Here is a 26544-nt window from a genome sequence, read left to right on the forward strand (position 1 = left end):
CCATGCGCCGCCCATCCTTCTGGGCCAAAACCAGGCCACAAAATGCGTGTTTGCTTGCCCCCGTTACACAGGGTGGAGATGTGATGCTCGCTCTCATCCTGGGCAGGCGAGAGACACCAACACCAACACTACTTTTTGGGGGTCTCGATCCTTGCCGCGCCTTTCGCCCCCTCCCCACGTATGTATACAAAGTGGGCGCTGTGCTTGTATTGAATGATCTCGCAACTCGGTTGGCTCACCTGCGAAACTGGTTGGTTGAACAAAAAGTCCTTTTACCAGATTCTCGGGACGGTGGAACGATATACAGCCTCGATTGGTTGCTTGGAGCCTTTCCCTCGAGGACAAAGCAGGTATCCGAGACACTGTGAAGCAAGCATTCATATATATCGGTTCTCGCAACCTCTGCACCCCCTGCCTCTGAGACCACCCCTGCTGGCCTGCGCTTCTTCCCTTCTTCTTTCTTTCTCCCAGTGCCTGCCGGTTTCTGTTCCCTCTTCTCTGACTAAAGAACCATCCCGCTGGATTCTTCTGTTGACGGAAACTTACGTCCTGTTTGATCCTTCCCGCCAACTTCACACCGTGTGCTCACCATTGTCGGCCTTCTCATCAGTTTTCGGGTTAGAAGTCCGGCCCTGATATGGAAACTCATCCCGGCCCGGCCATGGGCCATCGAAGCCTCCTCCGCCGGACATCAAAATCATGTCTAGGCGGTTTCAAGAAAGTATTTTCCACGAGGAGTGATCGCCACGACGACTTCTTGGCCATCAGCAAAACATCAACAAAATCATTCAAGTTTTCATTCAAGACTACGTCGCTTTGGAAGAGGACTACACCAGAAGAGGACGAGAAGACATGTAAACCGAAGCCCAACAACACCGACACCACCCCCGAAGAAACCCCGAGGATCAAAGACCCAGAACTGAGGCGGCAGGCCTACCCCCAGGGCCAATCGCATCTTTTCCGACGGCTACCGCCCGAGATCCGCGAGCAGATATACAAAGAGTTTTGGGTCGCGTGCGGAGTGGAACGACACGCGTTTCTTGAGGATGGGCATATGCGGTACTCGCCGTGTGTGACGGATCACGAGGCGCCGGATGAGAGGCAACTGGGCCTCGCGAGAGACTTTAGAAAGGCCCCGCAGGTACAATGGCACCCGGAGTGGTTCTTGAGGATGCAGTCGCCGTGGTGTAATCACTGGAGATGTGAAGAGTTGTGGGAGGATATTGAGGAAGGGAGGAAGGTTGACCTAAACGCGGGGCAGAACCAAGCTTTCATGTCGCTTTTGGTATCTTGCAAGAGGGTGTACGTCGCAGCCTTCACCCCTAATCACTCTGAACAACCACTGATTATCTACCCCCAGATACGACGAAAGCATAGACTCCTTCCGCGAATCCCGCATCCTAAACATCACAAACGGCCACACCCTCCAGCGCCTCCTCAAATACCCGCGGCCGCGCTACGTCTCCGCCGCCCGCACGATCAACATCTCCCTGCGTGAGGACAGCGGCAACTGGCTGTACCTCAACGGCGGCAGCATCTGGCACACGCTCGCGGCCAAAGAAACCAAGGCCACCAAGGTCTATGTGTGGCTCGACGCCGAGTGCCCGCTCACGCGCCGGCTGCTGACCGAGTTCCGCGAGCTGTACACGGGCATACCCGCGGAGATCGCGCCGAAGCTGACGATCGACTTCCCGTGCGACGCGGAGGACGGGTTCTGGGCGTGGGGCGAGGTGGATGTGCAGGAGCAGAATGCGTGCGCGGGCGGCGGCGGGTGGGGGCGGGTGGACCGGAGGGAGGCGATTGTGCCGAAGTTTAGGGTCGTTGCGAGGGGGCGGCAGAGGTTTAATGAGACGAGTTGTGGGTATGTTAGTCGGGGGGATCTGGGGAGGCCGAGGGTGAGGGTGTTGAAGGCCGGGAATCCTTTTGAGGATATTTTGTTGTATGGGAGGGGGATTCATGATGATTCGTATTATTGAGAGGTCATCCACGAGTAAGAGGCATTTTCGCCTTGAAATGTTAAGTCTATCATATCTATTGGCCTCGCCATGACTATGGCGGAGACTGGGAACAAAAATGCAAGCCCCGAATCAAAGACGAGTCTGCCTTTGCAGACTTTGCTTTAACTGCCCAAGAAAAGAAATTGACAGAGTACCCAAATGAAGATATTTACAACGGTAGGACAGCAAGAAACCTTCACCATTCGCCAACCTGCACACGCATAATATCGAAAGCGAAACCCCGCTGCCGTTTGACCGATTCCTCCAAAATTGAGTGTCCACCGGATCACTCACTGATATCTTTCTGGTTTTGGCGGCCAAGTCTTCAAATTTCTTAAATGGCGAATGTGTCTTTGGGTAAGCTGGAGAGCAATAGTTAATGACGGCATCTACTAATGGATGGGGAGCATTACGCCTGGAACATAACCTGGAGTAAAGATGATGAAGTTGGCCCCTTGCATTTCCTCAAAACATATTAGCCCCGAAGGTTGAATTGCAAAATAACGATCGTACTTACTACCTCAATAGTCGGGCCAAATTTCTCTGTAAGCCAAGCCTTCAAAACGTCTTGCCGAATACGATACGCGGATATGACGTGAGTTTTTTCGCTAACGTCTTCGGAAATGCGATCTGCGTTTACGCTTTTATTGCCCGAAACCTTTCCCAGAAAGGAGGACCCCAGAATCACATCCGCATCTTGAAGTTGCCCTTTAACTAGGACAAAGAAGTCTGCCTCGTGTTCCCAATCCTCTCCTCCAAAGTCGGAAACTGCTGCCGAGACAAAGTCTTGAAAAGATTTGTTTCCAATGCCAGGAAGTACGGCGTTGAATCCTCGTTTAGGAGCGCGACGCACTCGAAGCCCAAGAGCTTTCTGAACTCTCGCAGTGACGATGTTGTGGGCAATGGATTCCAGCCAGATGGCATTGAAAGTCTGCTTTACCCCATTTGGTCCAGAAATTTTGATTTCTGTTGTTATATGTCGGTCGCTGACGGGTGTTGCATCAGGTGAAGTAATGATACTGCCCTGGCCGTCGCTGGCAACACTTTCAGTGTCATCACCTGCATCTTGGCCTCCAGTTTCCAGTCCATCTTTTTCGGCTTTTCTCTCGCCGTGGCTGTCTTCTTCGTCTTCGTTTTCGTCTTCGTCTTCTTCTTCTTCTTCTTGGATTTCTAGTCCTTCAATGACAGCTGGTATTGCAAGCACAGCTAACTCCTGAAGGTGTTTTCCTATGTGTCGACAAAGAGCCATGGCTTGGCCAGACTCCGTTCGCGGAACATACCACAATGGCCGGCAAAAGGGGCAAGGCTGGTTCGAGAAATCCTGTGTAGGTCGACTCGCCGACTTGAGAATCATTGGTATTTGCGACTCCGGGACAACGTGTTTGTGAGACTCAATGAAGTGTTTCCTCAGTAGGTCCGCTGTATCGAAACTCGATTCGCATTTGTGGCAGTGCCATATCATTCGATGGAACTCAAGTTCATGACCAAACCACTCATGTCTCTTGGAAAACAGGGTTACCGGACAGGTTTGAAAAGTGCACAGGTAGGGGCGTAGGTCAGACAGTATGTGGTTCCTGTTTCATTTTAACCACTATATCTGATTCGAGAGATATTACACATAATTACGGAGCTGACTTACTTCCATTCCTCTCTAGAGGTCACAAGTATGAACTCTCTGCAGAGTGGGCAATCAAACGATTCTCCATATCGCAGTTGGACTTTGTGGAAGGTCAGTCGCTCCAGGTCCATAATCCCCAGTTCGCCGTCTTCGCCCGTTTGAATCGCCGTGACGAAAGACGTCTTTGTTACAAAGCTTGCTGTTGATGAGACGCTTCCATCTTCTGAGCCCTCATGGCGTTTTCCATCCTCTTGGTATGTCGTAGCTGCTACGGAAGGTCCATGCTGTGAAGATCCTGTTTCCGCTTCAACTCCAAACGAGGGGACAGGATGCTTGGTTTGAAGATCTAATATAGAGGATCTGCGATGATCGAAGGCATCTGCAAGTCGGTTCTGGAGCCACTCCTTGTCTAGCAGCCCTGGATGTTTGTCTTTGAGACGAAGAATGTGATTATCGCGTCCCGGATCGATTCCAGGATTCATGTTGCCCTTGTTATTCCCGTGAGGTCGGTTCGTGGACTCCCGGCGAATCAGCATGGCAAGAGTGAACAGCCGATCAACTGACAACGCGATGCTACTGAGCAATGCGTCGAGCTCGGTTGTTATGGAGTTCAAAAACTCAGATAGCTCTTGGTTTCCGGGATCCTCCAAGTCAATTCCCTCAAACAAAGCTTCCATGTCCGACTTTTGCCCGTTTCGGCGATCATCTCGTAGGATGGAATCGGCTGGCTTGCCGTGATTAGTTCTGGGCCATAGCACGATATATTTCTTCGGGAGTGTCCGACGGCTTACCTTCTTCAGATGCCTGAATTATATCTATCAGCGTTGTTTTGACGGCTTCTGTCATCTGCTCTGCCTTCCTGAGACGCCAATCCAAAGATGCCACGGAGTCCTTCCTTCGAAACGCAGCCAAATTGCTGCCCCATACGTTGAACCGTCCGTTCACGTTGTAAAGTGTGGAAGTAGTAAGATCCTCATTCTGTTCCTTAACCAATGTGTAGAGCTCCTGTAAGGTCTTTCTGCATCGATTTGCGAGGTTTGAGATCGATAAGGTGGCACTATCTAGCGGTTTCCTTTTTTGATACATGATGGTTGCTGGAAGTGTTTGCAGGTGAGGCAAGCTCAGGCCGGGGGGGGGGGGGGGGTATCTGGACTCCGATGCTTCTCTTAATATCTGAGATTCTGAGCGCTCATATGACTGATAACCGACACCAGGACGATACGGGGCAAGTTTGGAAGAGACTAGCTGGAAAGGGGACGGCTGACATGCATGCATTCGGGGATCACATCGGCCACCAATCGACGTCGAATCAGGTGAGACTTGCAGCATTCTCGCCTGCGGAAAGGGAATGGAAGTCCAATGACCGTAAACTACGTGTCGATAAGAAAGCGGGGTAGTAGTCCGCATGGGAGGAAATCGGGCTTATGCAGATCATATTTCCTCATTCATCTACCTAGGTATCCCACTCGTAATGGATTCCGAACAGGAGAGTGCCCTTCACCGGGCGCCAAAACCTCAGTCTATTTGAGTGGCACATAGATCTGTTTAAATAATATCTTTGGTGGCTTAGCAGCAAGAGTAACCGTTCCTCGGACACCAAAGCTTTCCCAGAACCAACAGCGTCAAGCACAGGGCGCTAGCTACCCCGATAGAGTCGTCCACAGTTCCGTTCGACACGCAGGCTCTTCGCCCCATCGTTCACTGAACAGATCAAAACTGGATCTGCAAGAAAAACAACAGGATTGATATGGCAGGCCTGGAGATTGTCGGTGTTGTTCTCGGGGCCATACCACTTCTCATAGAAGCGGGAAAACAGGCTGAACGGGTGGAGTTCTACTGGATGTTCCGTGACAAGTTTCCACCGCTGCTGAGGTCCATTCACGACCAGATGATGGCTTACAGACAGAACATCAAATTTCTCTTGGGCCCGCTCGACCTCGACCTCAACTTAATAGCTAGTCTGGTCGACTATCCTGAAAGGTCTGAGATGTGGCGCAACCCCGAGTTCCAGCAGGTGCTTTACAGGAGATTTGGAAACGACAAGTATGAACTCGACTGGTTGATTCAACGAACCGAACGAATCAATGAAATTATCCAAGATCTTGCAGAACTTCTGCGCTTACTTGATTCAAAGGTAAGTTTCTTTGGCTGAGCCTGGCCCTATTATTGGAGCAAATCATGCTTACTGGATAATGTAGGGGTCGAAGGCAAAATTACAGACTCCCGGCTATCAATCCTCGCCGATGCCCACATTGAACCAACAGCAAATTAGACTAGCTGTAAGCTTTACCAGCAAGCGTAAGCTAGTTTTCGAATTTGAAGAAATCAATGACAAGATCCGGGACTTCTTAAGCAATGACATGAAAATTGCACAGATGAAGGGGACAGTCCTTGGCAACACCTTCAAAACTCACAGGCAAGGCGACGTCTACAGAAAGAAGGCACAACCCTTCCGCAAACTCCAAGATCAAGTGGATTCACTGTACCGGATTTTCCAACCGAATAGATGGGAATGTAACTGTGGTCTTCAACATCCTTGTGGAATTGCCGTTAACTGGGTTTACGATGTACATGGGATATCAAAAGGGTGTATTCAGCTTTCTCTTGGGGGTTCCAACTCCCCAGAAAGACTGGATGTGGACTTCTATCCTTTCGACCCTGAATCAGACCGGTCTGACCTTCCGAAACAACCGCTTATTGACCAATTGTCGTCTAAGCTCGAACGTACCGGACTGACTCGAGGCTCTAAGGCTCGAACAGCACCGAAGACCATGCCAGTCATCTCTGCACTTGCAGACTCTGCCTTAGGTTTGGTAAGAACAGGGTCCGATCAATATGGAACCCCCGAGAAGGTGGATCGCACATCCAAACATAAAACTGAAAGCGACCCCGACACCGAATACGGAAATGCCGAGGGACTGGTGATATCACAGTATGCCTGATTCAAAGGCTAGAACCTATCGACACTGGGCTGACATCGATTTTCAGAGCTCCTGAGCCCTCGGCTAAGAGGCTCCAGCGGTCTAAAAGACGACAAAAAGTCAGATTCGACGAAGGACCTGTCTCTTCCCCGACCGCAGTGAATGTGGTCGCTAGCCAAGTCTCTTGCGACTTTTTGCATGACCCTCTGTCGAGTGACTCTGTCCGGTATCTTCAAGACACAAGAGAAAAGGGTTTTATTGCAATGAGGAAAATGGACCACCCCACGTCGAAGAGCTCTCCAAACCAAAATCCTATGTGGCTAAGGGAGTTTTGGAACTCTGTTCCCAAATTGGATCAGCGAATCCGCCTAGCAACGAAACTTGCCTACACAATCATTGGTTTTGGAACTTCAGCATGGTTTCCTCAAGGATGGGATGACGGTGATATCACCGTCTGTTTGAAGCCTCGACCAATACCGTTTTACTACCATCTCTCAATGCGTCAGGCACTTCAGAGAGACATTACAAACGCTCAACATCATGCTGAGATGGCTGTGTTTACCTTGGGTGTTATCATTCTTCAAGTCATATATCAGGAACGGCTCGAGGAGCAATCATTCTACAGGAAGTATTGGGTTGATGGTAAACCCAGCGACTTCACACTTGAGCTCGCTGCGCGAGAATGGCAGCAGTCGGTGGAGAAGGCGTATGGGCCAAGCATTGCAGATGTAATTTTTCGGTGCGTACACCTCAAATTTTCCATTGCCCCTGATCTGGAAAAAGAGGAGTTCATTCAAGAGATGTTACTGACGGTGATTGAGCCTTTGGAGGACTTTGTGTTGCAGTTTGAGAATTCATGAAGCTAGTTGCAGCCTTACTCGGATCTCTAATAGAAATATACTAATGCCTGATCTTGCATTGCTAAGACCTTGAGGACAAAGAAACTTGGAGATTATATGCCCGGATTTGATTGCCTTCCCGACACAAACGTCCTGTGCTAATGTTAAATATCTTCGCGGTAAACAATCTTTTGGTTATTGGTGTTGCGGATGGAAAAAGGCATGGCAAGAAAAGATGAAGTAGCCTTACATGTCCTGGTTTGTCTTTGGTGACGGATGACACTACCGCCACGGAGAATTCTCTTATCGATGACTTCCATCCGTGATGTGTTAATTATTCCTTCTGGCGAATCGTCATTCATAATGTCTTTATAGTGACTAACACCGATTAAAAGTTGGGCTAAGTACATGAAAGTCCACGACGGGATTGCCCCATCATCACTTGTTAAAGCTCTCCATTCCCATGATGCAACTTAAGAGCACAATCGCGGATGAAATTAGGAGAGATTCACCGCTTTTGGAACTTCGGTACGCTGCGGGTCACTCGGATCCAATAACGTGCCGCTGTTTGTTGTCACGCAGGCCAAAAGGAGTCGAGGGCAGTCGTATCTGGCGCGTTTTCAATCTGCGGGGCTCGACACTCCGCCAAAAGCCAGGTTCTTTTGTGACCCTTTCCGAACACTGGCCCCTCATCATGCGCAGTATACGTGTTTCCGCGCAAATTTGCAAGCGTAATGTGCCAACCTTTTCTGTCTGAAAATATTTCACGCACCATTATCTGGCTGAAATCGGCCGGCTCATTCTTTTGTTGTTGCATAACACCCGCGAGACGACTCGGCTGGACAGCTTGTTCGGGCTCAAGACAATCATGGGCTCTCAAGAATTGAGTTTCAGCAAGACTCCAGTAGGAGACGGCCAGTTTCGCTTGCTGGATATCCTGCCTGCTTCTCAAGATTCCTGCTCAAATCCTCCTCTTCGATGTCAACTTCGCGTCGCATCATTGTTCGATCCGCCGGACTACGAAGCCATCTCGTACGTCTGGGGAAGTCAGGATTCCGCGAATGAGATCCAGATTGAGGTCTCAGGGAAGATTTTCAACACGACAACAAATCTTCATGCAGCTCTGTGTCGGCTCCGACTGGAGCATAAAACAAGGACTGTGTGGGCCGACCAAATCTGCATCAACCAGAAAGACAGCGCGGAAAAGTCGACCATCGTTCCACTCATGCGGCAAATCTATTCTCGATGCCGTCAAGGTCTGCTTTGGGCGGGCGAAATTCCTCAGGAAATGGATCCGGCTCATGTGGAATCGCTGTTCGAATTTCTCACGTACATGGCGGAGGGTGGCAGTACTCATACCCCCACCCCTCTGTGCATGGCTTCCGAAGCGGCATTCAAGGGGCCGATATCGGCATTGGTGCACTTGATGGCCGGCGAGGGTTCCTGGTTTTCTCGTATATGGACAGTCCAAGAGGCAGTTCTCCCGAAAGAAGCCGTCTTACTCTGGGGACCACAGTCAATTTCTTGGAGCACGTTGATTCAAGCAACTAAGACTTACACAACTGAGATACCGCACGACGTGTTCAGAGTCTGCGAATACGGATTTGCCGAGGGCCCCATAGCCGGCCTTATTGCGGTTCTGGTATGGTTGAATGGCTGTAAATACGACTGCAAGCCGTCGTCAACTATGCAGCAATGGCGGGGCCGGCAAGCCCACGACCCTCGAGATAAGGTCTATGCTCTGCTCGGACTATTTCCATCCGGAACGCTGCCCAGAGTCGAAAGCTGCGATTATGAGATCCCAGTAGCCGAGGTTTACGAGAACCTAACGCTTGACCTCATTACTGACGAGCAGAGCCTTCGGCCACTTGTTGGAAACCCCCGTCTTAAGCCAGTCAGGGCGACTCCTAATCTGGCCAGATGGGCGATTGACTTGGTGGGAGTACCTATATACGAGATAGAATACTGGCATCACACATACGATTCAATGCATTTTCGTGCGGATGGTGGTCGTCGCATGGAATTCCAGCACCAAAGAGGCATGTTAGGTCTCACGGGCGTTTTCGTCGACACAATTGAGAGAGTCGAACCTGGATTGATGCTCATTGGGAAACACGCATCATACGAGTTGCTGGCTGAAACCTTGCAAAGATGGAAGAGTACGGGACCCGACGAAGAAGCCTTTGGGAGGCTCATCACAAACGATCTTGTTAGAGATGCTGTCGGGGACCCTGTCCAGCGCGCATCCGCAGCAGACGCCCACCAGGCTATAGAATATTTACGCAACAGAACAGGGGAGGAATGGATTCACGAACAAATCTTGATGACGGTCAAGAACTCAGTGTACTTTACAACAAAGTCTGGGCTTATCGGACGGGGACATCTCGAAACACAAGCTGACGACGAAGTCTGGGTATTCAACGGAGGCAGCGTACCATTCACAGTGAGACCGCGAGGCGGACCCAAGCCGGTTGACAATGATCTCGAGTACGACTTTGTGGGTTATAGCTACGTGCACAGCATGATGGACGGCGAGGCTTATGAACGCGGTATCGAAAGTCGGTTCATTTGGATTCATTGATAGAGGAACTACAGAAAGCCAATGTTACTTAGGAAACTCCATGTAGCATTTAACATAGTTGTTTGGCTTGCTGGTCGGAATTGGGTCAGGTATTTGCAGGTTCCGGGAGCCAATTGGAGCATTGCTTTTGTGTACTTAGCACGACACTGGAGTAAGCTCAAGGACCCATCAAAAAGAGCGGAAGTCTTTTCCGGAACCTTCAAACCGGTCGAATAGTTGACGTTTTTAAACATATCTTGTCATTCGGTCTGTAACCCATTCATTAGCCGTTCTGAAGAGTTCTTTTCCCGGCTTCGGACACGTCGAAATTATGAAATACGACCCGGACTCGGATAGCTTGCCCGCAAGATCTCAGCTCCCGCACGTTCCAGGGACGCCTCAGGATTCGGCATGGTTCTGGGGCGAAAATGATGAGGTCAATACTTCCGCCATCTACAAATGTTGATGGGCGCCTAGCTAAGGTTGACACTGCAAAGTTGGGCCGATTAAATCTTCTTACCCCAAGGCGCAAGGCGGCAGCAGCAAGTCTGATCAAGGATGGTATTACAATTGGCTTGAAGTAAGCTCTGATAATTGAAACAAGGTCAATTACCTAATCGCACATAGTTGGCCTGCCGAATTGCCGTTCCCACCCATGTTTGGCCGAGAGCCATTGCTGCATCAAATCAAGCCTCTCGGACCGGCAGGCAACGATGAAATTCTGAAAATGAACTCACAAAGCGGCTCTCAGGTAAGCCCCGTGCCCTCTTAAAGATTGGAAACCATTTGCTAACACTCAAAAGTGGGATGGATTTCGACACGTTAGATAATGGTCCATCCAAAGCTAAAGCAAAGACTGCATCAACTGACAGTAATGACCGGACAGGTCAGTGTACCCCATGAAGGAGGTTGGGTGTTTTACAACAACGTGAGTGATCTTTCTAGAAACTGATACACGTAGCTTTGCTGAAATTCCGTCTCCAAGGCGACACCTGAGCAGATCGAGAAGACCACTAAATGCGGAGTACAGGCCTGGGCCGCCCAGGGTATTGGTATATTTCCAGCCTAAGACCCTCTCAATTGAAAGATCACTAAGACCTATGCAGTCGGAAGAGGTGTCCTTCTTGATTACTGGAGCTATGCTAAGGAGTCGTACGATGTGAACTCTCGCCATCCGATTTCTGCCAAAGAACTCAAAGCTTGCGCTGTGGCCCAAGGAACCCAGTTTGAGTACGGTGACATCCTGATCATTCGTACTGGTTGGATCGACACATACAACAAGATGACCCAAGACGAAAGAGTCAAGTTGACCGAGGTTCCGGCCTATAGTCATACCTTTGTGGGTGTCGATCAACACCCTGATGTTGCCGACTTCCTTCACGACAACTACTTCAGTGTTGTGGCATCGGACTCCCCTGCATTTGAGGTTTGGCCACAAAACAAAGAGTGGAATCATCACGTCAATCTCTTGCCAAAATGGGGTGTACCCATTGGGGAACTTTGGGACTTGGAGAGGTTGGCCGAAGTTTGCCAGCAACGCAAACAGTACGCCTTCTTCTTTGCGAGCACGCCGAATAACATCAAAGGTAAGCACCTGCTGAGAATGTCAGATTGAAGCAATAGATAACACCTTAAAGGTTCGGTCGGTAGTCCATCAAATGCGCTTGCTATGTTCTGAATGTTTCCCGGTAGGGCCCGGGGTGATTTCCATAGCACCGGTGCGATGAGATTGAGATTAGAAAGAGGCGTCTACCACCGCGTAGAACAGACAGTGACACGATCACGTCATCTCAAAGATTACATAGCCGCCAATAGGTCAGTATTGAGCAGTAATTAGTAGACATTGAGTCATTTGTCCCCTGTTTCGTGCGTCGCCTCATTATCCGGATTTCAATGTGCCGCCCGGAAGACTCAGCCGATCGCTGTTGTACAGCCTCAAAAAATGCTGTATCCGAGAAACAGTGCCTGGCGATTCGGCTATCGTCGGAAAAAAGCTCCTCGGTGCAATAGTGACATCAATCTGGTTGTGTTGCCCATCAACAACGAACACCATGCATGTATCAGCCCGTGTTGACGCGGAGGCCCGTCGCGGGCCGTAAAGACCCTTGTAACAAGATCGAGAGTCAAATACATAAGAGAGGTGTTGCTTCATTTTTCAGATGATGGGACGAGATTCATGTAGTTCGAACTACCTTGAAACTATGAACATGTCTCGCCATTCGCTCCCCACCTACGAAAATATCCCTGCCGTCGATGGCATGCCTCACGGCTGCGCCTGGGGCCTGTGGGACAAGGATGACAAAGCTGATCAAGTTGGGACTCTTAACCTTCTAACCCCATCCAACACATTCGAGGCCAGGAAAGAGATTCAGACCGGTGTTTCAGTTTCACTGAAGTGAGTAAGATGGTCCTCATTCTGTTTAAAGCCAGCAGTAGCTAACTTAAGGATTTGCAAGCTGGCCCTTGGAACGGATTGAGGACCCAGGTCACAATCGGACCAAGATCAAGCACCGTTTCTTGGATCTGAAGCCTGCCCTGGTGGGACACGATGACGAAATTTGCATCAATACACAGACAAGCAGCCAGTGGGACGGACTCCGTAAGTAAGGACATAAGTACATTGATCTCATACCCATTAAACGTCGGTAGGACATTGGGCCCATCAGGACTCCGGGAAGTACTACAATGGCTTGACTCATGATGAGATCAGCGGGGAAAGACCCAATCTACGCAACGGCATTCAAGGTATGAAAGTCTTCGCCACACAATGATCACACGTTTCATGAAGCTCATTTTGACATGCAGAATGGTCGAAACGAGGCGGTGTTGTCGGCAGGGGTGTGCTTCTTGACTACGTTGCATGGGCTGAGAAAAGAGGTATCGAGTACAGTGCGGCCAGCAAGCACTGTATTAGTCACCTGGACTTGGAAGCGATTGCGGATGAAGAGGGCGTGAAGCTCAGAGTCGGCGACATTCTCATGGTCCGAACTGGGTGGATCAAGTGGTACAACGAATCTACCTCAGATGAAAGAGTGGCGGGATGTAAGACAAACCACAACTATGTAGGAGTTGAGGGTACCGCGGATAGCATCAAGTGGTTATGGGATCATCACTTCTCTGCTTTGGTTGGCGACAACATGGCTTTCGAGGCTTGGCCAGCGGAAGGCCCTTACAGTGAGCATAACCTTTACCCTCCGATGCTGCACCTCTTCTCTGACGAACAGTTAGGAATCCATGACAATGCTCTGGCTTTATGGGGAACACCGCTGGGAGAACTGTGGGATCTCGAAGGGCTAGCTGATCAGTGCAAGAAACACGGTCGTTGGAGCTTTTTTGTGACAAGCTGCCCATTGAATGTTGCTGGGGGCGTAGCCAGCCCGCCGAACGCACTAGCGATCTTCTAGGTACATAGCAAGCTCACAGATTCCCCTCGATCAATTGAACGATGGCCGTGATGACATCGATAGAAAACTTGGGTGTTGCCGACAGCTCCGGGAAATAGCCAAAAGCGTGGGGCAAGCCGGGGTAGATGTCGACCTTTGTCGGCACACTGGAAAGGTCAGTTGTGAACAGATACGTTCGGATTTCATCTCACCCTGCATCTTTGAGTTTGGCGGCGTAGGCCAATCCTTCATCCCTCAGCGGATCCATGCCCGCGACTTGGAGATAGGCCGGCGCCAACCCTTTGAAGTTGTGGTTGAGAAGAGGGGACACCTCTGGGCTGGATGGATCTGGCGGGCTGTAGTATCCATAGAATGTCTCCATAGAGCGCTTCGAGAGGAGGGGTGCATCTTTGAGCTCTTCCATGCTGCGAAGCTTGAGCTCAGGTGGATAGCAATCGATGTGGCAAGTTGCAGGGATCCTCAGAATTTGACCCTTCAATGCAATTCCTTTATCTCGAGCTCTATGGGCGATGACGGCAGTCTGGATTTGTTCAGATTGACTTTCCTCAATTAAAGGTCCCCGGAAAGCTTACAGAGTTCCCTCCGGAGCTGGAACCGCTGACCATGACACAGTCTGGATCTATACCCAGTGTCGAAGAATTCTCCAGCGTCTGAGCGAGACTCCTTGTCAACTCATCTCTCATACATGTCTCGAAGTAATTGGCTCTTACCCAAAGCAAAATATCCCAGCAATCTTCCAAGCCTCTTGGGAATGGGTTCTCAGGAGCCCTGAGGACTGGTCAGTATACTTGTTTCAATCCAATTTGTCCAAGCGTAAGTATTTGATGCTTACAGCCGATAGTCCATAGATACGACGACAACTTTGGTGTACTCGCAAATCGCTTTGCAAGCGATGTCTTCGCCCTCGAGATCACCGAGCGTCCAACCTCCGCCATGTATGCTGGTAGTCAGGTGAGATTTACAGCGAACGTCCTCTCCTACGTACTGGCCGAACTTACTACAAAAGGCCTGGGGCTGGAGTCTGTGCCCCGATTGGCGTATAGATCCGGCAAGGTATGTCAACCCCGCCCGAGACCTTCACTTGAATGTCTTTGGTTGTCAGTCCCGTGAACTGCGGAGCCATTGCTGTAGCGTAAACTTTGAGCTCCGCCATGACATCCCGAAGATGCTGCGGTGAGCCCACTAGGTGGGGCACTCTCGCAGCATTCTTCTCGTAGAACTTTGTAGACGTCAGGCTCCTTCCACAGAATTGATGTTCGGATTTCTTACAGCAGTCCATTCCGGATCAGGGACGCCGAGATGTTGATACTGAGACTGGCTAGACTCCAGATCACCCATGGCTTTAGCTAGTCGGATTTAACAGATATCACGAATGACAGAATGATGGCGTTGTTGGCAGACTAGAAGCGGCCTGATCTTTGACTTCAAGACGGCGATGATGAATTATATCACTGAGACCAGCTTCGCAACTACAGGCCATTACCAAAGTTCCATGATGTGTAGCGGGGAAAGGAGGATTTCTGACCGGAAACGGGTTTCCGGACCGTGTTGTGCAACATCACATTGGTCATTGCTTACACCCGTGGTGACACGGCGATACACAGAAACCTTGGCGCGGGCTTCTTTCGGGCTGAATTGGACATACCAATGGACACTTGCTGAATGCTATACACCGCCTCATTATCGACGGGGGTGGTCGATGAACTGAGGATAAGCACTAAAACTGAACTGGATGCTAAGAGAGCTGCCTGATTTGGTTCAAATCACACTTTGCGGGGCTTCCGCGGTCTCCGACTGCTAAATCCCTCTGCCACCATCGACGTCTAGAGATGCCCCTGTGATCATGGATGCTTCATCGCTGGCTAGGAATGCAACCGCGTTCCCAATGTCTGTAGGTTGAGCGAACCGCCCGAGAGGAATGGTGTTGATAAATCTGTCTCGGCCCTCTTGAGAATCATGTCCGCCGAGAAAGAATGGGACCCTAGTGAACATGTCAGATTTAAATAGAAAACAGGGTATCTCTCGACTTACATGGAGGTTTCCCCTGCGACGGGATGAATAACATTGAAGCGGATATTGTGCTTCGCCCACTCGATCGCTAGGCCTTTGGTTGCGTTGGTAAGACCTCCCTTACTGGCCCCGTACCACACAAGTGTTGGTCGGGGTCGGACTGACGCCATGCTAGAGATATTGATAAATATTCCACCCTTCTTCTCAGCCAAGAAGTGTGGAATGACAACATTGGAACTCCAGTAGAGGGACTTGAGGTTGACCCTCATGACTCGATCGTAGTCGGCCTCAGTCGTCTCGATGCTTGAACACGCGTTGTAAACAACCCCAGCGTTGTTGACGATGATGTCTAACTTGCCAAAGGTGTCCACCGCAAGGCTCAAGGCAGCTTTCCAATCCGCTTCCATGGAGACATCACCTCTCATAGCCAATGCGGAGCCTTCAGGCTGCAGAGCTGCGGTCTTCTTCGCGTCATTTTCGTTGATATCAAAGATGAGTACTTTGGCTCCCTCAAAAGTGAACTTGTTGACAATGCCGACTCCAAATCCGGCCCCACCCCCGGTCACAATGGCCACCTTACCCTCAAGTCGTCCAGGGTGAGACATGTTGAAGAACGGTGAAGAATTCTGAAGAATGCTGAAGAATATTGAGACGGGGCAAAAGTCGAGAGTAACTGCGCGGATTCTAAAAGTCGTTCATGCTCAACAGATCACGACCCCTGCAATATCTAGCCGAAGCAGTTCATCACATCATTTCCTGCTGTGCCATGTACTGGAAGGACGTCGGATATGAGTGTTTGGCTTCTCCGATGCCAATCATGTTGACCAGATGACACATGAGGGGTCAATGCGTCATACCATACTGCCTTCTGTGCAGCACCGGCAAAGTATATCCGCTATTATACAAGCAATCATTCTATTGGATCCAGTGGTTGGAATGGAGGCACAGCATCAGTAGCCGACGTCAGCGGAAGATTCATTGACAAGTGCAATTGAGCACTGGCCTCGTGCAGCGTCCGCTATATGCTGTCGCGCGAACGGCGCTGAGGAAAGGTTATTGCCGCAAAGTTACATCAATACTTGTATCAACGCGAACTTTTGTACGTCTATTTGTTGAAAGCGATTTCAAGCGATTTCAACTTTGGCAGAAATCACACTGCGTTGTTTTGGTGGTACTTAGTGGCCCCCATTTCATTACTTCCGGCGAAACTCGACATAGCTAACATTATCAAATCTGTCCGTTCACTCGCGAACCCTAATATCTCAACATGGACGCGAATGGGAGAGCCGCAGCTCGTACCGCGGCCAGCGACTACGTTGTGACAGAGTCCCCTTTGGGGACTGCGCGAAAACTCCGTGTGTTGATGGTTGGTGCTGGAGCCAGTGGCCTGAACCTGGCACGGCACATGGACTTGCATATGGAAAACTTCGAGTTGACGATCTATGAGAAGAACTCAGATGTTGGAGGGACCTGGTTTGAAAACAGGTGATTGACCAAGTCTGAAAGACTTGACAACTGCTGAGACATATCAGATATCCCGGGTGCGCATGCGACATCCCTTCTCACAATTACCAATTCACGTGGGAGCCCAACCCAGACTGGACTCAGTAGTAAGACAAGGCTCTTAGCCTGGACTGCCACAATTGCTCATATCTTCCAGTTACTCTGAGTGGAATGAGATCCTGGAGTACTTCAGGGGCATCGCACACAAATACGAGCTCTATAAGTACATCAAACTCAGCCATAAGTTGACTTCTGCCGGTTGGAACGAGGCATCTGGAGTTTGGAACGTGGAGTGTCTAGACCTTAGTACGGGAAACACGGTTCACGATTGGAGCCATGTCCTAATCAACGGCACTGGAGTCTTGAAGTGAGCCTTCCATTCAAACGGAAAGATGATACTTGCTAATAATTGTAGCAATTGGAAGTGGCCCGACATACCGGGCCTTCATTCTTTCAAGGGCGACCTCTTTCACAGTGCAACCTGGGACCCTGAATGCCAGGTTGCTAAGAAGACAGTGGCTGTTCTGGGTACTGGATCTTCAGGTATCCAAATTGTCGCAACGCTGCAACCTCGTAAGCCCGAGATGACGATTTTTAAACGAACGATCGACTCGCATTCTAACATTCCTTTCTGTGCAGTTGTGAAATCATTGGTCACATTCATTCGGTCTCCTACATGGATCACAGCAGGGTTTGCCCAAAGCCATGCCGGCCCAGGCGGCGCGAACTTCTCTTGTGAGCAATCTCAAAGTTTTATTTAAACTGTGTTTTTTCATACTGCTGAGACTTGAACTTTAGTTACGGAAGAGCAGAAGACCAACTTCAAAGAAAACCCAGACGCCTACATGAAGTACCGTAAGGAGATTGAGGGAGAACTGAACTCCAGGTTCCGTTTTGTAAGCAATCTGAGTCTTCAATCGGCGCAATTCTCATGAAACTTCAGGTCATCGCAGACAGCGCCGATCAGAAGGAAGCCAGAGAATATTCGAGCAATGAAATGAGAGTCAAGCTCAAGAACGAAGACATTCTCAACTACCTCATGCCCAAGAATTTTGCGGTCGGGTGCCGTCGTCCCACGCCTGGAAACGGGTATCTCGAAGCTCTCACGAAGGATAACGTGCGTGTAGTGACGAACGATGTTGAGAAAATTGTCCCCAATGGTATTCGGCTGACGAACGGCGAGATCATACCAGTTGACACTTTGATCTGTGCCACTGGGTTTGACCTTTCCTTCTGTCCGCGCTTCAAGCTGATCGGCAGAGATGGCGAAACCATCGATGAGAAGTGGAAAGATGTCCCTGAGGCTTATCTCTCCGTTGCTGTCCCTGGATTCCCAAACTACTTTAGTGAGCCTTCCGTGCCCATTGGCGGTTTAGTCATATCTGACTGAGCACTAACAATGGTAGTCTTTCTTGGTCCCAATGCACCCGTGGGTCACGGCTCGGTTCTCCCGATAATCGAACATGCAACAAAATACATCATCAACATGATAAAGAAGATTCAGTCCCAGAACATCAAGGCTGTATCACCTTCTGCGAAGGCGGTGGATGAATTCAATGAGCACATCACTGAGTTCATGAAGAGGACGGCATGGGCTACCCCGTGTCGCAGCTGGTTCAAGAGAGGCACTGTGGATGGCAGAATAGTCGCATTGCACCCAGGAAGTCGCATTCATTGGTTCCATATGATGAGTCATGTGCGCTATGAAGACTGGGAGTATACATATCACTCAGAGAACCGGTTTCAGTACCTTGGAAATGGGTTCTCAACCAAGGAGGGCCCGGGGAAAGATACGACGTGGTACTTCGAAGCGCCAGAAGAAGGATACGAAGAGTATTGATAAGGACTTGACACAGATCGAAGTCAAATGACTTTGAGTTTACATGGTTAATGGCGTTCTCTCCAATAACCCAGGAAGGGCCCGACATGTGCATTGTGAACAGATCGGAGAAGACTCAAAGACACCATGGAGATAAGACACGACTTCCAAAAGAGGTTTCTCAACCCATAGATCCATTTATACCACCTATGTCCATCTACCTAGAGGTCCATACCACCCCAGAAACCTTCATTCAATATCTGATAATTACCGCAATTGAACATCAAGCGCCGATCATACCTGGATATCCATCAGTTTTTATTACGTCAAAAGCCGTTTGGTTGATCTTATGCAACCTACCTCCATTCGGAGCGATAGTGCTAGCAGTCACGAAGCTTGCTCTGCCGCTTGTGACCCAAACGAGACACTCCGCGACCTCCTCAGGAGTTCCAAGTCTTCCGGCCGCCATGCCACTCACCATCCCCTGGACATCAACACCCATATCTTTATCAGGGACATCACTTAGAATGGGTGTTCTAATAACACCAGGACAGATGGCGTTGACCCGAATGCCATGCTTTGCATAGCGAAGGCCATCGGACCTCGTGAATCCCAAGATAGCGTGCTTACTAGCTGTGTAAGCAGGAAGATGGTCATAGGCCATCAAGGCGCACATAGAAGCGACGTTGGCGATTGATCCTCTAGCCGGAAAGTTACTGTCCTCTGCTTTAAGTTGGTCTTGCTGGAGCATCTGCTTGATCTGGGCTCTTTGGCAGAGCCACGTTCCCCTCAGATTCACGCGCTGCTGAAGGTCAAAAGAAGCAACCGAGACTTCGTCCGTAGGACCAGGGAGCAAGATGCCCGCGGCATTGCAAGCGTAGTCTATGCGCCCGAGCTCGCGGACTGCTGCTAGCATCATGGAATTCACTGATTCCTCTGATCCAATGTCTGCTCACATGAGTCTTTTCGCCCGGAAGCCATATTACCATAAAGCAGACTAACCAAGCTCGAAAGCTGCCACTTTTGTGGAAGAGTACTTTTCTTCAATTTCGGCTTTTAACTCCTCGATTGGATGTTTTTTGATGTCGCCAATAGCAATGCGTCTGCACCCTTCCTTGGCAAAAAGTCTCGCTGTTGCTTGGCCAATCCCTTAAATGGCTCTTAGCTTAACACAAGACTACATGACTCGGTGTGGGTTTACCTGATCCTGCGCCAGTGACAACAGCTACGCCGGGAAAACTGAGTCGCATGATGTGAGAAATTGAATGGATATGCTGGGTAGTATCAGACGAGCCTGAGGACCACTGCATCGATGACGGCAGACGTTGCAGTTGAGGGAGAACGAAGAATCATGTCGTCACTCAATGTGATCTATGTCTTCTCATGCCGAACACCCCCCGGAACATCGCACCGGAGCCGTGCTGAATAGCCCCGGGTGTCCGGTCTTCACTGGACCCCTCCAGAACTCAGCGGCTATCCCCGGAAAACAAGAATTATCTAAGGAGCCTCACGTGTTAATCAACATGATTTTGCCTTGAAAGCCGTACATGCAGTGAAACATACCGGTATGCGACTCTGGCATTTAGTGGTTATAAGTGGCTGCTTGTGATTGGCTTGACACAAGCGAGATACGAGGACAGTCAGATATTTCCTTGTCATCCTGAGCGACACCCATGTAGTTCGATCTGTCACTGAGCTGGGCCCGCTACATCCACCAATTGCAGAGTACGCCTTTCTAATGCCAACACCGCCGCATTTAGCTGAATGCTTTCAGCTGATTCAAGCATGTTAAAATGAGCCGATAGTCGAGTTAATGAGTTAATTGCACTGACATTTTTTTTTTTGAAATCTTCTATGGGAAGTTTGTTCGTCTAATCTGTCTTCATCATTCTCGACGCTATGGCATCGTTTTTTCGGCAAGAGAAGCCATCTCTCATCGACTCTTATGGGTACAAATTCCGGCAAACGCCGCTCCACATGTCACCGGAGCAGCTCGATCCCTTGAAGCACAAGTTCGATGAAGTTGGTTCGGAGGCTCTCGCAGCCTTAGATGGCATGTTTCCTCCCCCGCCACCGCGAGCTGGGTGGTATGCAAAGGAAAGGGGGGAGAACCCTCAGCCGGACCGAGACACGTACGCCCTCCTTCGCGACAATCAACACAGGGACGAGACATTGCAAAATCTCTGGGATGAGATCAACTCAGTGCCCGACTGGGTTGACTGGGAACAGATACAGCGTGGCCAAGACGTGTTCTATCGCTATGCTCCCGCTGCTATAGCCGGCTTCGCTTTCCAGGGACTTCTTGCGACCACCGTAAGAACAACTTCTGTATCTTCCGATATATGATTCTAACCAAGGGGTTTGAAGGGGGCTTCTTATCGACCGGCCGAGACATTGGTGCGCACTGGAGGCCACTCGGCAAAGGTTGCCAAAAACCGTCTTTTCGAGACCTTCCAGCTCATTCTCCAAGTTACGAAGTCAGTCAACGACGTTAAGCCTGGAGGTGACGGATTCGCATCGGCTGTCCGTGTGCGTCTGTTGCACGCATCGGTTCGGAACCGCATTCTCAAGCTCAACGAACAGCGGCCGGGATACTTCGACGTCGACAAATTTGGCGTACCGATCAATGAGCTCGACTCCATGCAATCTGTCTGCGCCTTCTCGACAAATCTCATCTGGCTTGCTTTGCCCCGTCAAGGCATCTATGTGCGACAGCAGGAAGCACTTGACTACATGGCACTATGGAGATGGGTTGGGTACGTCCTCGGCACCCCCCATTGGGTTTTGGAAACACCAGAGAGAGCTCTTGCGTCCATGGAGTCGCTCCTGAATGCCTGCCTTGCTCCGAGCAAGAACTCCAGGGTATTGGCCAACAATCTGGTTGTTGCACTTGATGGAGTCGCTCCAATCCACGAGCCTAAAGAGTTCTTCGAGGCGGGGACTCGGTTCATCAATGGCGACCAGATGTGTGACGAGATTGGACTAGGCAAACCAGGACTGTACTGGGATGCGGTTGTCAGAGGTCAGTGCTGGGCTTTGATGGTGATCACGTATCTATCACGATCGATTCCAGCTTGGGACAGGTGGCAAGTCAAGGTGAGTCCCCCCGACCTCCATCGTTGTAGGTTTTCTTAATCAGCGTATCATCTAACCCGCTTTCGCAGACATTCCGTAAACTGTTTTGGGATTATATTGTCGAAAACAAAGACAGCTTGAACGGAGTGTACAAGTACGAGTTCAAGTACGTCCCGCACCACGATGCCCAGACAGGTGCCGAAACCCGGGATGGTCCGAGGGCCAAGATGGGCATCGCTCCTTTGGAGATTTTCGGGCTCTTTGGATTCTCTGTGGCCATGATACTGCTGACGCTGGTGTTGACTCTTGCGGCTAAAACGGCTATCTACTACGTTCCCAGTAGCCCGGGGGTTGTTTTCACAGCTGGGAACTTTTCCAAGCATTGAGAATTTGTGCGAGAGCATTTTCCTGAGCTGCATAGCCCCCTCCCAATCACTTCACGAGCGCTTTTGGAGGAATTCCTTTCATATGAGATATGTAGCATGGCCTTCCGAACGCACAGTATCGTTTAGTACAACAAATTGTAAATTGAATATCTATCATCTCTGTAATACAGAATACCAACCCTGAATCACTAGATTCGTCAACGCTGGACTGAGCGTACGCTATATTGGATGCCGTTGCCCTGATTCATGATTGCCAACAGGACCGAGAGAAATTCTATTCACTGTCACTTCCAGGTCCTTCTAAACTGACATCTTGGCAGTTGCTGCAGATTCCGATTCTTAGACTGGCTCGTCCTATTTGTCTAGTGCTCATCCGTGAATTTTCTCAAGTTCCCTTGCCACGGCGTCGTGGTACCCCTCGATACCCGCTGTCTTCATGCAAACAGCAAGAAGGTCTTCTGGAAGTGTCCCGTTGCGGGGAAGATCGATGCTGAGTGTGCGTTTGAAAATACAAGCCTCCTTCTTCGTGCCTCCAACTTCCATTTCTGCCTTCTGGAAAACGTACTCGATAACCGTCGTCCCATCGACACCATCGGTAATGGCCTCGTCCGTAGCTCCGATTCCGTTTTCTTGGAGGAAAGACCACTTCCACGGCTCGATGGCGTTAATCAAAGTCCATTTGGCGTAGTAAGTGTTGTTCTGAAGGGCAACTTTCTCTGTCCATTGTGATCCAAGAGTCAATGGTAGCTTGAGGTCTTTTTGTTGAATGCCGCCGCTGCCTTTGTACGTGAGCGGCCAGTTGTGCGGGTTGGTGACGAAAGCATAAACTTGCTCTCTGGTGTAGGGCAGCAAAGTTTGAGAAGAGGCTGAGCAGATACCCATGATGGCTGCGAAAATCGTCGTGCTGCCAAGGATTGGGGTCGTAGAGGGGAAACAAGGCGTTGGTTGGTTTCTGATACAAAAGCTGAGTAGGATGGTGAACAACCCAAGCCTCCCCTCATTTGGGGGAGAGATCAGTGTTCATGTGTGAAGGACTAGGGCCCGCAGTGACGATGTGGCTGTGGGCCTGTTGTGAGCTCACAAGCTACCGGAAAATGTAGCCGGTCATTGATTTAGTGTGACAAGCTTAGCAAAAGGGGGTTAGGCGATACACCGGAATTGACTTGAGACTTTTCCGGGCAATCACACACTACCTTCATACCAACGACTGGGATGTTGGACTCTCAGGGTGGCTTCTCAAAGTTCCTAGAGTGACTAGAGAGGGTAACGGCGAAATTGAACGCCACATCATGAAGCATAAATCGGAGGACAACCAAAGGCTTGAGTTAGTCAAATGTGATTGTGGCCAAAGAAGCTCAACTGCACGATCAAATATTTGCTTTCACACGTGAAATTTTCACATCTACCTTCAATATGCCATCAGCAACATCTCAGCCAGCCTTAAGCTTCACCCCCTTACATCCGACATTCGGTGCTTCAGTGGAGGGCATGAAGTGGGAAGCGCCAGTACCACAGCATGTCACTGCCGAAATTCTAGACGGAGTGCACAAGTATGGAGTTCTCGTTTTCCGGAAAGCCAACCTCGATAACGAGCAGCACATCGAGTTCTCACGCCAATTCGGGGAACTTGACGACGTCAAGGCGCACATCCGCGCTGGTCGGGCAATGAGATTTCCTCACCAGCCTGAAATTTTTGACGTCTCAAATCTGGATGAGAAGGGCAACGTCTTGACTGACGTGGAACCCGCGCGTCTAGGGGCGAACAAGGGAAACTTGTTGTGGCATGCGGACATGGCGTACAACCCACAGAGATGCTCGTACTCTCTACTCCGCGCCGTCGAATTGCCACCCAAGGGCACAGGGGGAGAGACGCAGTATTTGGACTCGCGAACTGCCTACGAAGATATGCCCGAGCAGCTACGAGCCAAGATTGATGATTTGATAACCAACAATTCTCTCATGCACAACCGCAAGTTGGCAGCTCCCGACATTTTCAAAGATGTCGAGCCACTGGACATGCCAATGTCACGACACCGCCTCGTGCAACTGCATGAGGATTCAGGGCGCAAGAATCTCTACGTCACAACCTATGCCCATCATTTCGACGAGATGACGATGGAAGAGAGCAAGCCACTTCTCGACGAGCTTCTAGCTTGGGTTTCTCAGCCGAAGTACATGCTGACTGTGTCATGGGAGAACGACGGCGATCTCGTCATGTGGGACAACCGCGCGGTCTTGCATCGCGCCACGGCTACGGGGAGCTATGGAGGCAAACACCGACGGGACATGAGGCGAACGACTGTCAAGGATGGTGGGAACTCCGGGTGGGGAGAGAACGGTGTGGGCTGTAGCTGGCAAGCTGGGCTTTCGAAATAAGGTTCTAAAACGCTAGCTATCTGCCGCGCAAGAATATGTATGCGCGGAAACTTGTTTTCAGTTGTTATTCGTATCACAACAGACGGGAAGTAGGAACGGCCTTTACCCGTGAACCCCGACCTCATGCGGACATGGTTTGCCGACACGGGTGCACCCGTGGCCCTGGAGTTAGTTCCGCCGCCGACGCTCGCCTATCAGCTATTATTTAGATTATGTTCATTTCAATCGATTCTTTTCAAAGAGCAAGGCATTCTTCTTCATGCAAACATGTATCACAATGAACAGAACGACAACAAAAGTCCCCGCCAGACCGCTCAGTGCAACAGCACGGGCCCTGAAGACTTCATACGTGCAGTGGTCAAAAAGACCGGGCCTGCTCTAGGTGTTGCTCTTACTATACCTTCGTTGACGGTTGCTCAACTTGTCAGTCAAGTAGGATGTGACTTTGCATTCATCGATATGGAGCACTCCCCTCTCGGACCAGAACAGATGATTGCCATGGTTCATGGAGTTGCTGCTTCGTCGAGAGGCTCATGCTTCCCACTCGTCAGAGTTCCATCACAGGGAGTCGAATGGATCAAGTGGGCTCTCGACAGCGGTGCAGCGGGTATCATTGTGCCAATGGTGAACAATGCGGCGGAGATGAGGGCGATTGCCCAACACGCCTTGTATCCCCCTCGCGGTAGACGGAGCTTCGGACCAAGCAGCGCGCCTTGGGGTCTCCCTAATGGTCCAGGCGGCGGCGTGGGAGAGTATTTTCAACGGGCATCGGAGGGCAAAATAGCAATTTTGCCCATCATTGAATCTGCTGAGGGTGTTGAAAATGTCGAAAATATCATCTCCATTGACGGTGTCTCTGGCGTTTTCATTGGCCCTGTCGACCTCCGACTTTGACTGGGCCTTTCGGGAGCAGATGGAGAAGAGCCAGTCTACAAGGCAGCTCTGCAAAAGATAATCGGGGCGACAAAAAAGCGAAGTATCGTTATTGGAAGTCTGGCGTTGGATGAGAAGGTTGCGAGGAAGCGGGCAATGGAGGGTTTTAACTTTCTCGTTGTCTCCACAGATGCGATGAGCATGGTCAGTCGGGTTAAATCAGACTTAAATAGGGCATCCATGGTCACCGCTCCTCATACCGTGGCTTCGTTATGAAAGGACTTCACTAGAGACGGTGAGTAATTGCTATCGGACAGATATGTGCTGTTATAGGTTGTCGTCTTTCCACGTTGGGATAGGAAAAGGAAACCACATAGAACATTGAATGATTTCTCTTCGGGAGCTGATTCGGAATATTTTGTTCCATGGAATCGATCTCTTGATTGCTATTAAGGCTCATTGTAGAAGCCCTCCAGTCACATCAGGAAACCAGAGATTATCAGTAAGCCTTGGGTCCGGGCTGAATCCATCACCCAACAAGTTTCCCTGGCCGAGAAGGAAGTCATCATGTACTAACGCCCCCATTGATCCCCATGATCCGGATACGGGCTGAGCCACCGTGTTGGCCATGACGCTGTGACTGTCCAGGTTCTGAGTTCCATTGCTCAAGTTCATTGATCCAAAGGAACCGGCCAGTATTGTGTTCTCAGTGATCCTGGAGAGTGTTTGGCGCATCTTTTCAACAACGGGATAATACTTCGGGAGGTCTCTCATCGTCTCAGTCAGAAAGCCAAGCAGCCGAGAGGCCTCGCAATAGCTACCGTCCTGCTCACCCATAATAGGTGGCTGCAATATGTGGGAGACCAGCGTGCTTGCCGCAATGTACAAATTGTCCAACATGACGGTGATGAAATTCTCAACACCGAACATCTCGCGATAAGTCAGAAGAAGCCGGCAGATGCATACGGCATTATCGTACAGTATTCGGCGAAAGTTTTTGATCTGGTCGTCGTGGTCGACACCGTTGGCTTTGCTGGAATCGTGTTGTAAAAGGACTTTGACAAGCGTTCGGTGGAGAACAATTTGGATGCCGTGATACTGTATGTTGAGTCCGTATGATGTGACACAGAGCTCGGAGGTTTGCTTCGATGAAATACCCGGCG

At 50.1% G+C, this 26544-nt stretch overlaps 10 protein-coding genes across 10 annotated transcripts; 7 read left to right on the plus strand and 3 right to left on the minus strand.

The window, feature by feature from the left end:
* Nucleotides 1–1273: 1273 nt before the first annotated feature.
* On the plus strand, nucleotides 1274–1927 carry COL26b_008342 (uncharacterized protein; the record flags this gene model as incomplete). Its single annotated transcript, XM_053181105.1, has 3 exons — nucleotides 1274–1302; nucleotides 1361–1802; nucleotides 1871–1927. 3 exons carry the CDS (start codon nucleotides 1274–1276, stop codon nucleotides 1925–1927), a joined length of 528 nt encoding a protein of 175 aa, XP_053034987.1.
* Nucleotides 1928–5506: 3579 nt separating this feature from the next.
* On the plus strand, nucleotides 5507–5917 carry COL26b_008343 (uncharacterized protein; the record flags this gene model as incomplete). The annotated part of the gene is made up of 2 exons (XM_053181106.1): nucleotides 5507–5749; nucleotides 5909–5917. The coding sequence occupies 2 exons, from the start codon at nucleotides 5507–5509 to the stop codon at nucleotides 5915–5917; spliced, it is 252 nt and encodes an 83-aa protein (XP_053034988.1).
* Nucleotides 5918–10662: 4745 nt separating this feature from the next.
* Nucleotides 10663–11550, plus strand: COL26b_008344 (uncharacterized protein; the record flags this gene model as incomplete). Its single annotated transcript, XM_053181107.1, has 5 exons — nucleotides 10663–10686; nucleotides 10739–10756; nucleotides 10822–10863; nucleotides 10921–10987; nucleotides 11042–11550. The coding sequence occupies 5 exons, from the start codon at nucleotides 10663–10665 to the stop codon at nucleotides 11548–11550; spliced, it is 660 nt and encodes a 219-aa protein (XP_053034989.1).
* Nucleotides 11551–12142: 592 nt separating this feature from the next.
* On the plus strand, nucleotides 12143–13173 carry COL26b_008345 (uncharacterized protein; the record flags this gene model as incomplete). Its single annotated transcript, XM_053181108.1, has 5 exons — nucleotides 12143–12330; nucleotides 12392–12534; nucleotides 12585–12680; nucleotides 12741–13109; nucleotides 13160–13173. 5 exons carry the CDS (start codon nucleotides 12143–12145, stop codon nucleotides 13171–13173), a joined length of 810 nt encoding a protein of 269 aa, XP_053034990.1.
* Nucleotides 13174–13352: 179 nt separating this feature from the next.
* COL26b_008346 (uncharacterized protein) lies at nucleotides 13353–13742 on the minus strand (the record flags this gene model as incomplete). The annotated part of the gene is made up of 2 exons (XM_053181109.1): nucleotides 13353–13485; nucleotides 13531–13742. The coding sequence occupies 2 exons, from the start codon at nucleotides 13740–13742 to the stop codon at nucleotides 13353–13355; spliced, it is 345 nt and encodes a 114-aa protein (XP_053034991.1).
* A 1624-nt stretch (nucleotides 13743–15366) lies between these two features.
* COL26b_008347 (uncharacterized protein) lies at nucleotides 15367–15954 on the minus strand (the record flags this gene model as incomplete). The annotated part of the gene is made up of 1 exon (XM_053181110.1): nucleotides 15367–15954. One exon carries the CDS (start codon nucleotides 15952–15954, stop codon nucleotides 15367–15369), a length of 588 nt encoding a protein of 195 aa, XP_053034992.1.
* Nucleotides 15955–16616: 662 nt separating this feature from the next.
* Nucleotides 16617–18242, plus strand: COL26b_008348 (uncharacterized protein; the record flags this gene model as incomplete). The annotated part of the gene is made up of 5 exons (XM_053181111.1): nucleotides 16617–16834; nucleotides 17010–17219; nucleotides 17268–17425; nucleotides 17651–17748; nucleotides 17796–18242. 5 exons carry the CDS (start codon nucleotides 16617–16619, stop codon nucleotides 18240–18242), a joined length of 1131 nt encoding a protein of 376 aa, XP_053034993.1.
* Nucleotides 18243–20648: 2406 nt separating this feature from the next.
* COL26b_008349 (uncharacterized protein) lies at nucleotides 20649–22132 on the plus strand (the record flags this gene model as incomplete). The annotated part of the gene is made up of 3 exons (XM_053181112.1): nucleotides 20649–20984; nucleotides 21039–21767; nucleotides 21836–22132. The coding sequence occupies 3 exons, from the start codon at nucleotides 20649–20651 to the stop codon at nucleotides 22130–22132; spliced, it is 1362 nt and encodes a 453-aa protein (XP_053034994.1).
* Nucleotides 22133–22501: 369 nt separating this feature from the next.
* On the minus strand, nucleotides 22502–23014 carry COL26b_008350 (uncharacterized protein; the record flags this gene model as incomplete). The annotated part of the gene is made up of 1 exon (XM_053181113.1): nucleotides 22502–23014. One exon carries the CDS (start codon nucleotides 23012–23014, stop codon nucleotides 22502–22504), a length of 513 nt encoding a protein of 170 aa, XP_053034995.1.
* A 531-nt stretch (nucleotides 23015–23545) lies between these two features.
* Nucleotides 23546–24508, plus strand: COL26b_008351 (uncharacterized protein; the record flags this gene model as incomplete). The annotated part of the gene is made up of 1 exon (XM_053181114.1): nucleotides 23546–24508. The coding sequence occupies one exon, from the start codon at nucleotides 23546–23548 to the stop codon at nucleotides 24506–24508; it is 963 nt and encodes a 320-aa protein (XP_053034996.1).
* Nucleotides 24509–26544: the final 2036 nt, after the last annotated feature.

Source organism: Colletotrichum chrysophilum (genome assembly GCF_026319265.1).
Source record: "Colletotrichum chrysophilum strain AFK26 chromosome Unknown scaffold_72, whole genome shotgun sequence".
Taxonomy (NCBI): Eukaryota; Fungi; Ascomycota; class Sordariomycetes; order Glomerellales; family Glomerellaceae; genus Colletotrichum; species Colletotrichum chrysophilum.